At 36.5% G+C, this 14595-nt stretch overlaps 1 protein-coding gene across 1 annotated transcript in view; it reads left to right on the forward strand.

Moving 5' to 3' along the window:
* Positions 1–14595, forward strand: part of TEX10 (testis expressed 10) — a 65630-nt gene that overhangs the window by 24670 nt on the left and 26365 nt on the right. The window contains exons 6-9 of the mRNA XM_046022998.1: positions 6332–6570; positions 7521–7656; positions 9463–9638; positions 11386–11563. Coding sequence (XP_045878954.1) covers positions 6332–6570; positions 7521–7656; positions 9463–9638; positions 11386–11563 — 729 coding nt within the window. The remainder of the gene's footprint in view (positions 1–6331; positions 6571–7520; positions 7657–9462; positions 9639–11385; positions 11564–14595) is intronic.

Consider the following 14595-nt stretch of genomic DNA (forward strand, 5'->3'; position numbering starts at 1 on the left):
ATAATTTCCAAAGCCTTGACTCCCTGAGTATGGGTGAGTGGGTTCTTTTTATTTAGGGTTTGGGATGAATATCAGAAAGGGCAGCTTTGTAATCACATGTAAAGGCAGGCATAAGTTTGTGCAGACATACTTAGGAGACATGCCTGTACATGCATGCTGTGTGTGAACCTTGTGCCCCTTCTGGGGTGGAGACTTCAACATAACTGTCAGCAGGGGAAAGGGCTTCTGGCAGGCTCTTAGGGTATAAACTGGATGGGGTCTTGAGTTTCTTATCTTGGGTAAGGAATGCAGGGCCTTGTTTACTTTTGAAACAGCACTGGGAGTTTCACTTCTGATTTTTTTGTTATGGTTAGGGTATTTACTGGCCTGTTAGAGACTGTTAGTTTTTGTTATTCCTTTAGTTCCCTTAAAATCCTTAACTACTGAGATTTTTGTGTTTCTTTGTAATTGTGATACGTCCTAGGATGTGTTGTAAGAGGTGTGCTTAGGCTAGTAGAGCCAGTGGGGGTATTGATCAGGGAAAATAGGAAAAGAGCTGGGGACTTAAAATGACTTCTCTTTTGTGTCATAAAAGCTGTGTCTTGTTTTTCTTCTCTTGGGGACCCCAGATCTCTCTGTTTGCAATACAGTTAAGTCTTGGTTTTGGCTTACAAATCAACTTGTGAGAGAAGTTCGCTGCTGACTACAGTTGTCTCCTAGTTGGTAAGATTTGGAAAAGTAATTTTCCGAGAGGTAATGGAGAGCTTTGATTTGGCAGGTTGAGGTTGATTAAGTGCTGGTTGGGTTGTTGGGAATTTATTGCAAAAGGTATTAGGAAAGATTGGTCTGCTTATGGTAATGACAGGTTTCTTTTAGAAATTGTATTTATCTTTGAAAGTGACTATATTAAAGAAACATAGTAAATATTCAGACAGTATGTGAATGGTAAGATTTTGAAAAAGGTTACTAGCAAATAGATTTCTTTGTGGGAAAATAAGCTCAGAATAGGGCCCACGAAAGAGTGCAGCAGGAATTGAGTAAGGAGGCAGAATTCAAAAGGAGATTGACTTACAGTCATGTATAGAAGAAATTTAAGTTTCCTATAGTTAAATTAAATAGAAATGTTTGTTAAGGCCAAAAGAAAAGATGATCTGGAAAGTTATAAAGTTTATTTGGTAAAAAGGAAGTTTGTTGGATGTATTGTATATAGAAAATTTTCCTAACTGGTTTAAATAAAGATGCCACTGAAGAGCAGAATCTGACATTTTTTTTTTTAAGATTTTATTTATTCATTTGACAGACAGAAATCACAAGTAGGCAGAGAGGCAGGCAGAGAGAGAGAGGAGGACGCAGGCTCCCTGCTGAGCAGAGAGTCCGACGTGGGGCTTGATCCCAGGACCCTGGGAACATGACCCAAGGGAAGGCAGAGGCTTTAACCCACTGAGCCACCCAGGCGCCCCTGACATTTTTTTTTTTTTTCTTTTTCAGAATCTGAAATTCTTAGTGGTGGGTATTACTTTGGGAGAGCCTTAAAATAAAGGCACAGAACAAATTAGGTTGGGGATGGGGGAGGGACATTTACTAGGATATCCTGTAAACAGTAGATCATTGTTGCTATTGTGAGACAGTTTGTTATAGTTAGCTGGCTTACTCTTAATGTCATTTATCTAAGACAGTGGTTCTCAAAGGGTGGCGTGACTTCTGGGTCTATAAAGTCAGAACTGTTTTCACAATTATATTAAGACATTATTTGCCTTTTTGATTTTTCTGACATTTGCACTGGTGGTGCAAAAGCAGTGGTGGGTGAAACTGCTAGTATCTTAGCATAAACTAAGGCAGTGGCATTAAACTGTACTAGTAAAACATTGTATTCTTCATCACTGTGCACTCACAGTCTAAAAGAACAAGCCAGAGCAAGTTTCACTTAGAAAGGTCCTTAATGAAGCAGTAAAAATTAAGTCACGACCCTTGAGAACACATTTTTTCCCCCTTATATTCAGTGTGATGAAATGGGGAAATTGGGGTAAAATAATTTGGCTGCATACACAGGATGATGGTTATCTCAAGAGTCAGATTTTTGTGATTATTCTACTTCTGATTATTTTCCTGTGACAGACACAATTTTAACTTGAAAGAATGACAAACTGCGGGTTTTCAGACTTGGGTATTTGGCAATTATTTTCTCAAAATGAACAAAGAGCCTACCAATTCCAAGAAAACAGCTGATAGTATTTGTGCCAATGATAAAATTTGAGCTCTCCATCAAAAATCAGTATTTTGCAGAACTTGTATGCATCACCTGAGTTTTATTTATGTATTTCCTTTTTTTTTTTTTTTTTCTCTCTCTCTTCATTTTTTTTCCTGTGTCTGTTTCCATCCATTTGGGATCATTTAGAATCTGCTGGAAGTTGTTTTTTGTTTTGTCTAAAAATATTTTTCCTTCATTTCTAGAGAGTGTTGTTTTGGGTTTTTTTGTTTTGTTTTGTTTTGTTTTGTTTATTTTCAGTGTAACAGTGTTCATTGTTTTTGCACCACACCCAGTGCTCCATGCAGTAGGTGCCCTCCCTATTACCCACCACCTGGTTCCCCAACCTCCCACCCCCCCACCCCTTCAAAACCCTCTGGTTGTTTTCAGAGTCCATAGTCTCTCATGGTTCATCTCCCCTTCCAGTTTCCCTCAACTCCATCTCCCCATGTCCTCCGTGTTCTTTATTTTGCTCCACAAATAAGTGAGACCATATGATACTTGACTCTCTCTGCTTGACTTATTTTGCTCAGCATAATTTCTTCCAGTCCCGTCCATGTTGCTATAAAAGTTGGGTATTCATCCTTTCTGATGGAGGCATAATACTCCATTGTGTATATGTACCACATCTTCCTTATCCATTCATCTGTTGAAGGGCATCTAGAGAGTGTTTTAACAGAGTGTAGTACTCTAGGTTTGGCACTTTTCTTCTTTGAGCACACTGACAATAACATTTCACTGCTGATTTTCATTGCTGTATTAAGAAGTCAGCTATGAGGGGCGCCTGGGTGGCTCAGTGGGTTAGAGCCTCTGCCTTCAGCTCAGGTCATGGTCCCAGCGTCCTGGGATCGAGCCCCGCATCCGGCTCTCTGCTCAGCAAGAAGCCTGCTTTCTGTCCTCTCTCTCTCTGCCTTCCTCTCTACCTACTTGTGATCTCTGTCAAATAAATAAATAAAATCTTAAAAAAAAAAAAAGTCAGCTATGAGTCTAATTGTGTTACTTTACAAAATTCCTGTTCCCACTTCCCATGATTTTTCTTTTTATTTTCTTTAGTTTCACAATGGTGTATCCAGGTAGGTTTTTTAATTTTTTTTTAAATTTTTAAAATTTTCCTTGGGATGTCAGTGAATATCTTAAATCCGAGGTCTTAAATCTGGAATGAAATGTCTTAAAACAGATCTGATAAATTCTGATTATCTTTAAAAAAGTTACTATAGTCCTATTTCTAAAAGTAATTAAACATATGTTAGACCTACTTACTGAATCTTCTACCTATTTTTCTTTACCTCATATCTGCCAGCTTTTAATTACTCAGTTTTGTTAATTTGAGCTCTGATACAAATCCACTGTATTTGTTTTTCATTTGTAGAATTTCTGTCCATTTGCTCCCAGCACCATTTTTTGAAAAGACCGTCCTTTCTCCATTGGGTTGGTTTTTGCTCTTTTGTCAGAGATTTGTTGATTAGATTTTTGTGGGTCTGTTCGGAGGTCTTTGTTCCATTAACCTACGTGTGTCTATTTTACCAATTCCATGCTGCTTGGATTACTGTAGTTGTACTCTTGAAACTGGATAGAATTTGTCCTCCAGCTTTGTTCTGCCTTAGTCATGTGTTGGCTGTTAGGTCTTTTGCCTTTGCGTATAAACTTCAGAATCAGTTTATTAATAACTGCACATAGCATGCTGGGATTTTATTTGGGAATTGTGTTGAATATGTAGAGTTAGTTGGGAGGAATTGTTATTCAAATCACTGGTATAGAACAAAATTGAAATGAAGTTTTATCTAAGAGCTGTTTGTATTTCCAGTTCACCTTTACCCTGGATGATATATGAAAGTCCCCATGTTTGACAGGCCCTGGGTTCTGATTTTCCCCTGTGAGGCTGCTAAAAGGTTACATCAGTTTTTGCAGCTTTTTCTTTGGAATTGTCAGTTGCCCTAAGGACAAAGCCTTGAATGCTAGTATCTTGCCTTTTTTTTTTTTTTTTTTTGGTAGAGTTTGGGACCCAGTAAATGTTCGTTATCTTTTTAGCTCTTGAGTACTTTTAAGGTTTTTAAAAACAATTTTATCTAGTTTTAAAGTTGTTTTCAGGAAGGGGATTATTAGTTCTAATACCTACATTATCATTACTGAAAACTGGATTATCCCCATTGCCCTGCCTCCCTCATAGAATTGATGGTTGACTCTTTAGTCTGTAAACATTTGTATTAATTATTGGAGGAGCAGAATGCATTCTCCAGGTTTGCAGTGTCCATTGGGAACTTCCAGACAGTAATAGATTATGCTGCTTGAGATAAACTTAGGGTAGATCTTGGTAAGCTCTGCTTCTGAAGAAATGTGGCAATTAAGTTTTTATGTGGTCTAGTTAATGTTAAAATGTGCTTTAGTTTTGGGTGCTGGGAAGTTTGGCAAAAAAAAAAAACAAACCCTTGTAGTAATTTGGATTTGTGGTGTGTAGACTACTAGTTTTCTGTCCCATTCTGTCTTTCTTTCTTAAATTCCAGTGTTTAGCTGGGATTAAGACTACACAAAATAAAAGCTGGATTTCCTGCTTTTGCAGCTAGGAGTGGTCATGTTTTAATAAATGGCTTGGACTTCTCCCTCTGGTGTCAGACATGTACTTTGAGTTGTCTGTTGGCTATCTCTGTCTGGAATTATACCAGAGACACACTATAAGCTCCACATATCAAAAGTAATTATTTTCTGTATCTCTGCTCTTCATTTATCCATTTATCAGTACTAGAACTTCTGATTCCTCCAGTTTCCACCATCCCCAAATTCGTATACATGTATACACTTAAACTTCAAATCCAGCTAATTTTTACTCTTCCTAAATGTCCTGCCTACGTCCCAGTCCATACCCAACATTGACACTGGTTCTTGAGCTTGTTGTCTCTTGCCTAGATTGCTGTAATAGCCAACCAACTGCTGCTTTGTTTTTTGTTTGTTTGTTTTTTAAAGATTTTATTTATTCATTTGAGAGAGCATGAGGGGAGAGGTAGAGGGAGAAGCAGACCCTGCTCTGCAGGGAGCCTAACCTGGGGCTTAGTCCCAGGACCTGGAGATCATACCTGAACAGAAGGCAGACACTTAACCATCTGAGCCACCCAGGCACTCCTGCTTTTTTGTATTCTTATAACTCTCATTTTTCCTTTTCTGTCCTCATGAATCACCCATCAATAAGTTTTCAACCATGTTACTCATGTGGTTGCAGAATTAGTGCCCTTAGCCTCCCTGACTCTTTGTAATCTGGTTCCATTTTACCTTTCCAGGCTCATCTGTCATTCCTAACTCTATATTTGATGCTCTGATAGCACCAGATTTATTTCCCTTCCCATGTATTCTTGGTTCTTCACTACTGTTTCCTTGCTCATGCTTGATCTAGGATTAACCTTTTCCTTTAAAATTGGTTAATGAGATTTTTCATTTTAATTAACTTTACATTTTTTGAAACCCAAAATAAATAGGCTCTGCTGTTGAATATGCCATAGTCCAAAAATGTATTTATATTCTATTGCAATTTCTGTTTTTATTGAAAGTATTTGAGATATATTTTTTTTTTGAAATTTCTTTGAAGGTTTGAAAGAAATTTGTTTTATTTGGTTAGAAAAAAACGATTTTAATATTTGTATCATGTAAGTTGTTTAAGAACAGTGCTTATCTGGATCAGTCTCCTTATGTCCCACATATGGAAATTGTGGCCAGGAGAAATTAGTGATTATGTGGTGAGGTAGAAGCAGAGTCAAGATCTACTGTGACCTATATCCAAATATCAGTACCTGCCTTAAAAAAATCTTCAAGCCTGTTGAGGTTCTCAAGTCTTCAATTAAGTTTAGGATTACCAAGCATTGTTACAAGGACCTTGAATTTTTGTGTGCAGAGGAACTTGGGTAATGAACTAAGCAGTATACAGTGTAATTCATGTCTTCTTAACAACCTTAGGAATGGTTTATTTATAAAACAGTGACCTAAACCTTGCCTCTATACCTGTTTTCTTGGCAATTAATTATTTAGAAGGAAATATTTTAACCCATTCATTAAGTATTCTAAGTAAAGCAGGCATGGTAGATATAACACTTTATAGATGTATATATCTTTCTTTGTTTTTAGCATCAAGCATTGCACGATTCTCTCCAATAATGTAGATCATCTGTTACTGAATTTAACACTGTCTGATATCATGGTTTCCCTGGCAAATGCCTCAACTTTGCAGAAGGATTCCAATTGGATAGAAATGATAAGGAAATTTGTGACAGAGACCCTTGAAGATGGCTTTAGGCTAAATAGTAAGCAGCTGAACAGATTGCTTGGGGTATCATGGAGGTTAATGCAGATACAACCTAACAGAGGTAGGTATTAATGCTTTGTCTTTCTTTAAGAGAGGAACTCCTTTTTTTTTTTAAAGATTTCATTTATTTGTCAGAGAGAGAGACATGGTGAGAGAGGGAATACAGGCAGGGGGAGTGGGAGACAAAGAAGCAGGCCTCCCACTGAGCATCGAGGCCAGTGTGGGGCTTGATCCCAGGACCCTGAGATCATGATGGAGCCAAAGGCAGACACCTAACAACTGAGCCACCTAGCTGCCCCAGAGAGGAGCTCTTATGCATGCTGTTAGAGTCTAGTTTAGAATTAATGACTTCCAGACATTCCATGTAGTCAGGTTAATTACATTCAGGCCATAAAATGTAGCTTACAGAATTATAAAGGACTGTCTACTTGAACACTGAAGTTTTTTGTGGCTCAGAGAATCTCCTCAGTGAGTAGGTCCACTCTGAAGCAATATGGTAAGATTTCTAGTAGATTACAGACTTGAGTAAAAGAAGATAGGTATTATTAAGAGGAAATGCCATTGAGTCTAATGATGAAAAGATACCCTTTTCTGGTCTAGTTTGATTAGAAATTGAATACTTTTCCCTTTTATCTGTATAGAATGAATCCTCTACCTTTCTTCTACCCTGAAGTTATATCACATTAAGTTCTTTTTTAGTGTGACTTGCTAATTGTCTTCATTCAGAAACAAAGCTTTCCTTTTTGGTTCCCATCTTATTCATCTTTCTGATATCCTGGTTGTTGTCATCACTACATAGATTTGTTGTTGTCCCTCAGGAAAAATTATACTGTAATCTCTGGTTGGTTTAACTTTTATAGTAAAAAGTGCTACAGGACTTTAGTGGTAGTTAACAGTTTGTGACTAAGGTCTGCTTTGTTATAGGGACAAAGTAAAGTGCTTCTGTGCTTTTAGAGGAATTAGAGCTGGTGAAGAAACATTTGCTTCATATGCAGTTGTTTTTGTTTTTAGAGGCTACAGAGTCTCTCATCAAGGCAGTTTATACATTATATCAGCAGAGGGGCCTTCTCCTTCCAGTTCGGACTTTGTTACTGAAGTTTTTCAGTAAAATTTATCAAAAAGAAGAACTGAGATCTTACAGGCCCAGGTAAAGTTTCATTTATTTTGCGTTTCTTTTTCTTGTAATTTTTTTTTTTTTAAGTGTGTTTAAATAAGACAATAGGGTGATAAAATCTTTGGAGAAGTTCACTTTTTATCTCATTTGGTTATAATAAGAAAAAGTATAAACTTACATAAAAAAGCATATATAATAGGGCCAGTAATCTTTATGTGTATAACCACGCAAATAAAAGCTCTTTGAGCTTGTATTTCCACTTGTCCACTTAAAGCTCAGGGACATTTGGAATAACCTATAGTAGCCTCAGCCTTGCCTTTAGCTTTCTGTAGAAATTATGGAAATTGAACCACTAGCATTTAATTACATGTTGGGTTATATGGTATAAGAATGAGGACAGTAGAAGATAAGAATGTTTCTAGCTGAGTTTGGTGCTATCAAGTGAGATGGACAACACAAAAACTAAGGAATTAATTTTTTTTTTTTTAAGATTTTATTTATTTATTTGACACACAGAGATCACAAGTAGATAGAGAGGCAGGCAGAGAGAGAGAGGGAAGCAGGCCCCTGCTGAGCAGAGAGCCCGATGCGGGACTCGATCCCAGGACCCCGAGATCATGACCTGAGCTGAAGGCAGCGGCTTAACCCACTGAGCCACCCAGGCGCCCCAGGAATTAATTTTTTGATGGGAGTTTGAGGTATATTTCAGATAGGAAGATATGTTTAGGCAGAAGATGAGGGTTGGGGCTACCTCAGCATACATAGGTAGTTGTTGAAACATAGTTGAGTCTTTAGTACAAACCAGGTGCTTTTCATAATTTATCTAAATCTCATATTCCTACTATGAAGTATAGGTATTGTTACTTTTGTTTTATAGGTGGAAACTGAAGCTTGGGTTAAGTAAGTTGGTGAGTGTCCTTTAACTAATGGGAAACAGCTCAGACTTAAGTTCAGATCGGTGTGACAACAAAGGTCATGCTTAAATCATTAAACTTTTGCGGTGCAGCAAAAGTGATTGCTGTTACCTGAGTAAAGAGACATTGGAGCTTTACCAAGTACAAGTGCAGTTAGTTGACCCTTGAACATTGTGGGGTTAGGGTCCCTGACACATTCCCCCATGCCCCCCAACCCCCGACACACAAAAATCTCTGTGTAACTTTTGACTCCCCCAAAACTTAACTACTAATAGCCTACGGTTGACTAGAAGCCTTTCCAATAACAGTTGATAAACACATGTTTTATGTTACATATATTCTTACAGTTGCATCTAACTTCTAAGAAGAATACTGTATTTTTGGTATTTCTAGGCTATGCACTTTTTGAGGCTTTCAAATTGTTGCAGTTCTCTTAAAAATTTTCCATTATATTTATTGAAACAAACAAACAAACTGATTATAAGTGGGCCCACGCAGTTCAAACCCATGTTGTTCAAGGGTCACCTGTGTACTGGAGAACTAAAAGAAGAGGTTCAAAGCCTTTAGTTCTGGGAGCATCGTTTATTGACTGCAGCAGTGTGTTAATACAGTATAATAGCTAACAAGATAAATAGTACAAAGAGTAGTAGTGTCTGTGGTTTTTAAGATAAATGTACAATTTAGATAGTACTCCAGATTACATGATCTTTTTAATTTAGTGCATAAAACCCTGGAAAATGCTGTAGCTGAATAAATGATGCTGCCATTCTTGTAGGTTCTCAAACGTTTAAATGAGTACATGTGGTAGTTCTTGGTAGATGATTTGTTACTTTGTGGTATATTGTTAAAATTGTTTTATGTTTAAACTTACTTCCCTTGCGTTTGGCAATTAAACTTTATTTTGTTCTTATTTGGTGTTTCTTAGAAACCGTAGTAAGGTGTTATCCCGTTGGCTGGCTGGCTTACCATTGCAACTTGCTCACCTTGGTTCCCGAAATCCTGAGCTCTCAACACAGCTTATTGATATTATCCATACTGCAGCAGCACGAGCAAATAAAGAATTACTAAAAAGTTTACAAGCTTCTGCTCTGCGAATCTATGGTAAGAGTTTAACTATGCGGGTAGCCATTGATCTACCCCTCATTCAGGAAGTTTCTAAGGAGAACGCTTTAGGTTTGCCTTTCCTTTATTATAAATTGGTTATACCATGGTTAAATTGCCAAAACAAAATAAAATTTCAAATAGTAAGCTCATTTTCAATAACAAGTATTTTTTATTAGGGTAGTTTTAGAAGGTTTAGTGGTTGTAGATGATTCTTGGATTCTTAAATTATCTTTTCAGCCGCTTGCTGTTCTTAATTTCAGAACTGATGAGGAATTTTTATTTTTATTTTTATTTTTTTAAAGATTTTATTTATTTATTTGACAGAGATCACAAGTAGGCAGAGAGGCAGGCAGAGAGAGAGAGGAGGAAGGAGGCTCCCTGCTGAGCAGAGAGCCCGATGTTGCTAGATCCCAGGACTTTGAGACCATGACCTGAACCGAAGGCAGAGGTTTAACCCACTGAGCCACCCAGGCGCCCCTGATGAGGAATTTTTAAAAAATCCTTTGAAGCTTTGGCAGCAAATTAATCATAATGGATATCTTGTATGACTTCCACATTTACTTTTTTATTCATCTCTGGAACTATTTCACATTTTAAGCAAAAATACCAATAAAATCATACCAGGATATATACGTATATATAATTTATTTTATTGAGATGTAGTTCACATACCATAAAATTTGCTGTTTTACAATGTACATTTCAGTGTTTTTTTGTTTGTTTTTACAAATTTTACGTATTTATTTGACAGTAAGAGAGGTAACACAAGCAGGGGAGTTGGAGAGAGAATGGGGCTTGATCCCAGGAACCTGGGATCATGACCTGAGCTGAAGGCTTAATGCTTCGGCTTAGTGACTTAATGACTGAGTTAATGACTGAGCCACCCAGGCGCCCCTACATTTCAGTGTTTTTAATATATTCCCCAAATTGGGCAATTTGTCTGGTTCCAGAATATTTCCAAAAAGAAACTATACCCACTAGTAGTCCTTTCCCAGCTCCTGGCACACAAATCTACTTTTCTGTCTTTATGGATTTGCCTGTTTTGAACATTTGTTATAAATGGAATTGTATAATATGGGACCTTTTTGAATCTGGCTACTTTTACTTAATGTACTGTTTTCAGGATTCATGCATGCTAGCATGCATGTATCTGAACTGTATTTTTTATTGCTGAGTACTAGTATTCCATTGTAAGGATCTTTCACTTAATATTTATCTATTCGTTCAGTGATGACATTTGGTTTGTTTCCACCTTTGGGGGGTTATATTTTTAAGTCTGTTTTTTCCAGTATTGCTTGTATGTGGATCTTTTGCTTTAAATTGGGTTGATATTTTAACTGTCACTATTGAGCAAAAGTACCTGTTTTTTACTGTTTAATCCTTTTACCCCCATCAAAGTTCTTATTTCAAACATGACTTGGGTATTATGGAATTATTATAGTGTTAAATATATTTTAAATGATTTATTATTATTATTATTTATTATTTTATTATTTATTATTTATTTATTATTTATTATTATTATTTAATATATTATTAATGATTTAATAATGTTCATTGTTTTACTTAAGAAAATAGTTTAAGTTGAACATGCACTTCATGATAAAACTTTTTATGTAGTTGATATATTGGAATTCAGTTTAACACAGTTATCAGTCTCCTTTATTGATATAATCTCTGTATATCTTTTATATCTTTATAAATTCATCTTTTATGAATTTAATATGTGTACCTACCCCACTAGATCCACAAGAAGGCACTGTGGTGGTTCTCCCAGCAGAGTCTCAGCAGCGTTTGGTCCAGCTTGTATATTTTCTACCCAGTCTGCCTGCTGATTTACTTTCTCGATTAAGTCGTTGCTGTATTATGGGAAGACTCAGTTCAAGTTTGGCTGCCATGCTTATCGGGATACTGCACATGAGGTAGCGTCCTCAAGTGAGATATATTTGAAGTGCATAGTCTTTTTCCCCATGTGTTTTACTGGCAATGTGTAAACTACAGAACACTTTTAAAGTTACATGCCGATAACTAACTTCATTTGCTCTTAATGCAACAATTAAAACTTATGATATTATTGCTAGAGTAAGCTCACTAAAGTAAGACTGAAGTTTTTTAGTGATTTGTATAGATAGAATTGTGTGTAATCATATGTATAGATGTATACAGATTAGAAATTATCAAAAGCATGAAGTAAGGGTCCAGTGGCAGGTGAATACTGTGCTTAAGTCCTTCGGTGTTGTGGTATTGTGATACAGGCCTTTTCAGAGACCTACAAATTTAATGTAGCTGGTGAAATAACATATGTTTGTGGACTCAGACAAGGAATCACTTGAAATCAAATATTTTCACATTGTTGTGTAACTAGCACCACTGTCCATCTCCAGAACTATTTTATCATTCCAAACTGAATCTCTACGTGCATTAAACAGTGATAACTCCTCATTCCTCCTGCCCCCAGCCCTTTAGTAACCACTATTCTATCTTCATGCTTTTGATTATTCTAGGTACCTCATATAAGTGGAATTATACAATATTTGTCCTTTTGTGTCTTGTGTATTTCACTCAGCATAACTCTTCAAGGTTCATCCATGTTGTATCATGTATCAGAATTTCCTTTTAAAGCTGACTTAATGTTCCATTAAATGTATATACTACATTTTGTCCATCTCTTGATGGACACTTGGTTGTGTCTGTCTTTTGGCTGTTGTGAATATGCTGCTTTGAACATTGATGTAAAAATATCTGTTCGAGTCCTTGCTTTTATTAATTCTTTTGGCTGTGTACCCAGAAGTGGAATTGCTGGATCACATGGTAATTCTCTAATTATTTGAGGAATTGCTATAAGGTATTCCACAGTGACTCTACCATTTTACTCTTAAAAAAAATTTTTTTTTTTTTAGATTTTATTTATTTATTAGAGTGAGCACGAGCAGGGGGAGGGGTAGAAGGAGAAGTAGAAGCAGACTCCCCACTGAGCAGGGAACCTGATAGGGGACTCCATTCCAGGACCCTGGGATCATGATGTGAGAGGAAGGCAGACGCTTAACTGATGGAGCCACCCAGGCACCTCTACTCTTAAGTGTTTTATAACCAATTAATAGTGTTTCATATTGCAAATGTTCAAAGTATCCTTAAACACCTGTGTTTGTATTTTAGACTTAATATTTTTATTTTTATTTATTTTTAAAATACTTCATTTAAAAATTTTTTTTTAAAGATATTTATTTGTCAGAGAGAGAGAGAGAGCACAAAGCAGGGGGGTGACAGGCAGAGGGAGAATCAGGCTCCTAGCTGAGCAGGGAGCCCCATGTGGGACTCTATCCCAGGACCCTGGGATCATGACCTGGGCCAAAAGGCAGATGCTTAATCGAGTGAGCCACCCAAGCATCCCTAAAGATTTTATTTATTCATGAGAGAGAGAGAGAGAGCAAGAGAGAACACAAGCAGGGGGAGGGGCAGAGGAAGAGGTGGAAGCAGGGGGTCCAGTGTGGGGGCTCAGTCCCAGGATCTTTAGATCATGACCTGAACCAAAGACACTCAACCAACTGAACTGCCCAGGCACCCTAGGCATAATATTTTCAGTAATATTTATTACGGATATGGTTCATGGTACTAGGGTCTAGTACGGTTTTAGGCGGAAATTGAAATCTAGGCTATACCTAAACAGTTTAAAGACAGTTTAGATCTTGTGGTTTCCTGTACATACAGATCCCCTAGCCCAGTTAAGTAGGAGTGGCTCACTTTATTAGTAGAATTTCTTTAGCTTCTTTGACATTCTCTTCTTACCATTATAGGACATATGTTGGAATCTAGTCACCTAAAGTGTGATTCATAAGTGATGATAACCTTTCCTTTTAGCAAAAGAGAGCTATCTGCAACATGTTTATATGTGAAAATTCAGTGTTGTATTTCTGTGTGCACATGCATTAGAGAGCTTGGTCTTATTTTTAAGTATTTTAAGCATTTATTAGTTTTCCTTTCTTAGGGGAACACAATCCAGCTCCTTGTCTAGTAAGCAATTATTTAATATTTGTTTGGCCTTTTAAAAAATTAAATGTTCTTTTTCTGTTCCTGAGGTGGATTTGTGTTTATTAACTTCCAGTAGAGGGCACTCTGTTCCTTTGATATAACTTGTGAAGAATCTGTTTTAAAATTGATTTTAAATAACCTTTTGAACACTTATTGAAACTAATTCTCCTTGAAAGCTCTATTTAATGTCTTTATCAACATCAGTTATGATTCACTTTGCTTAATAATTTTTGCCAAGGGTATTTTCAAATTTTTACTTTTTTCTTGTGGAGATTGTGGTAACTGTTGAGAAAAAATCAATTTACAAATAATAGCAGGGGTTCATAATCATTAACAGCAGATTGTCATTGCAGCTAAAAGTCCAACAAGTTAAATTTTGCTTTTTAGTGAAGTCTATTAGGTAGACTTATCTTTCTGTAGATGTATTGTTCCCATTCAAACTAATCTCTCTTTTAAAAAATAATACAAAATTAGGACTTCCCTTTCTTGGGCCAGTGACATTATCATTGTATCAATTCCTAGATTCAGAATTTAACGATAATGTTTCCTTCAGACATATCCTGGGTTATTTAATTTCTGGTTTTCTCTTCAAAATATCCCTTTCTCTCCTTGACTGTGACTGTAAACTAGCCAGCTGTTTTTTATAATCTTCTATCTGTACTATTATAATATCCTATCTATTTTGTGCACTGTTTCCAGGTTAATTTTTCTGAAATATTCCTTTAATTCTGATTTTTTTCTGTTATATTAATTGGATTGTGAGATCAGGTTCAATTTAGGTTTTGTAGTTCTGATGCCCTGTTTGTCTTTATCAGAGGGAAGAATATTAGTTTGTGCCGTTTGTGAAAAACCCATTAAGTGAAAACTGTTGTTCATTTTAACTTTTGAAAAGTATAGAGTTGCTATGCCCCTCCCTTTTTTATTG

This window comes from Meles meles, chromosome 11 (genome assembly GCF_922984935.1).
Source record: "Meles meles chromosome 11, mMelMel3.1 paternal haplotype, whole genome shotgun sequence".
In the NCBI taxonomy this organism is placed as follows: domain Eukaryota; kingdom Metazoa; phylum Chordata; class Mammalia; order Carnivora; family Mustelidae; genus Meles; species Meles meles.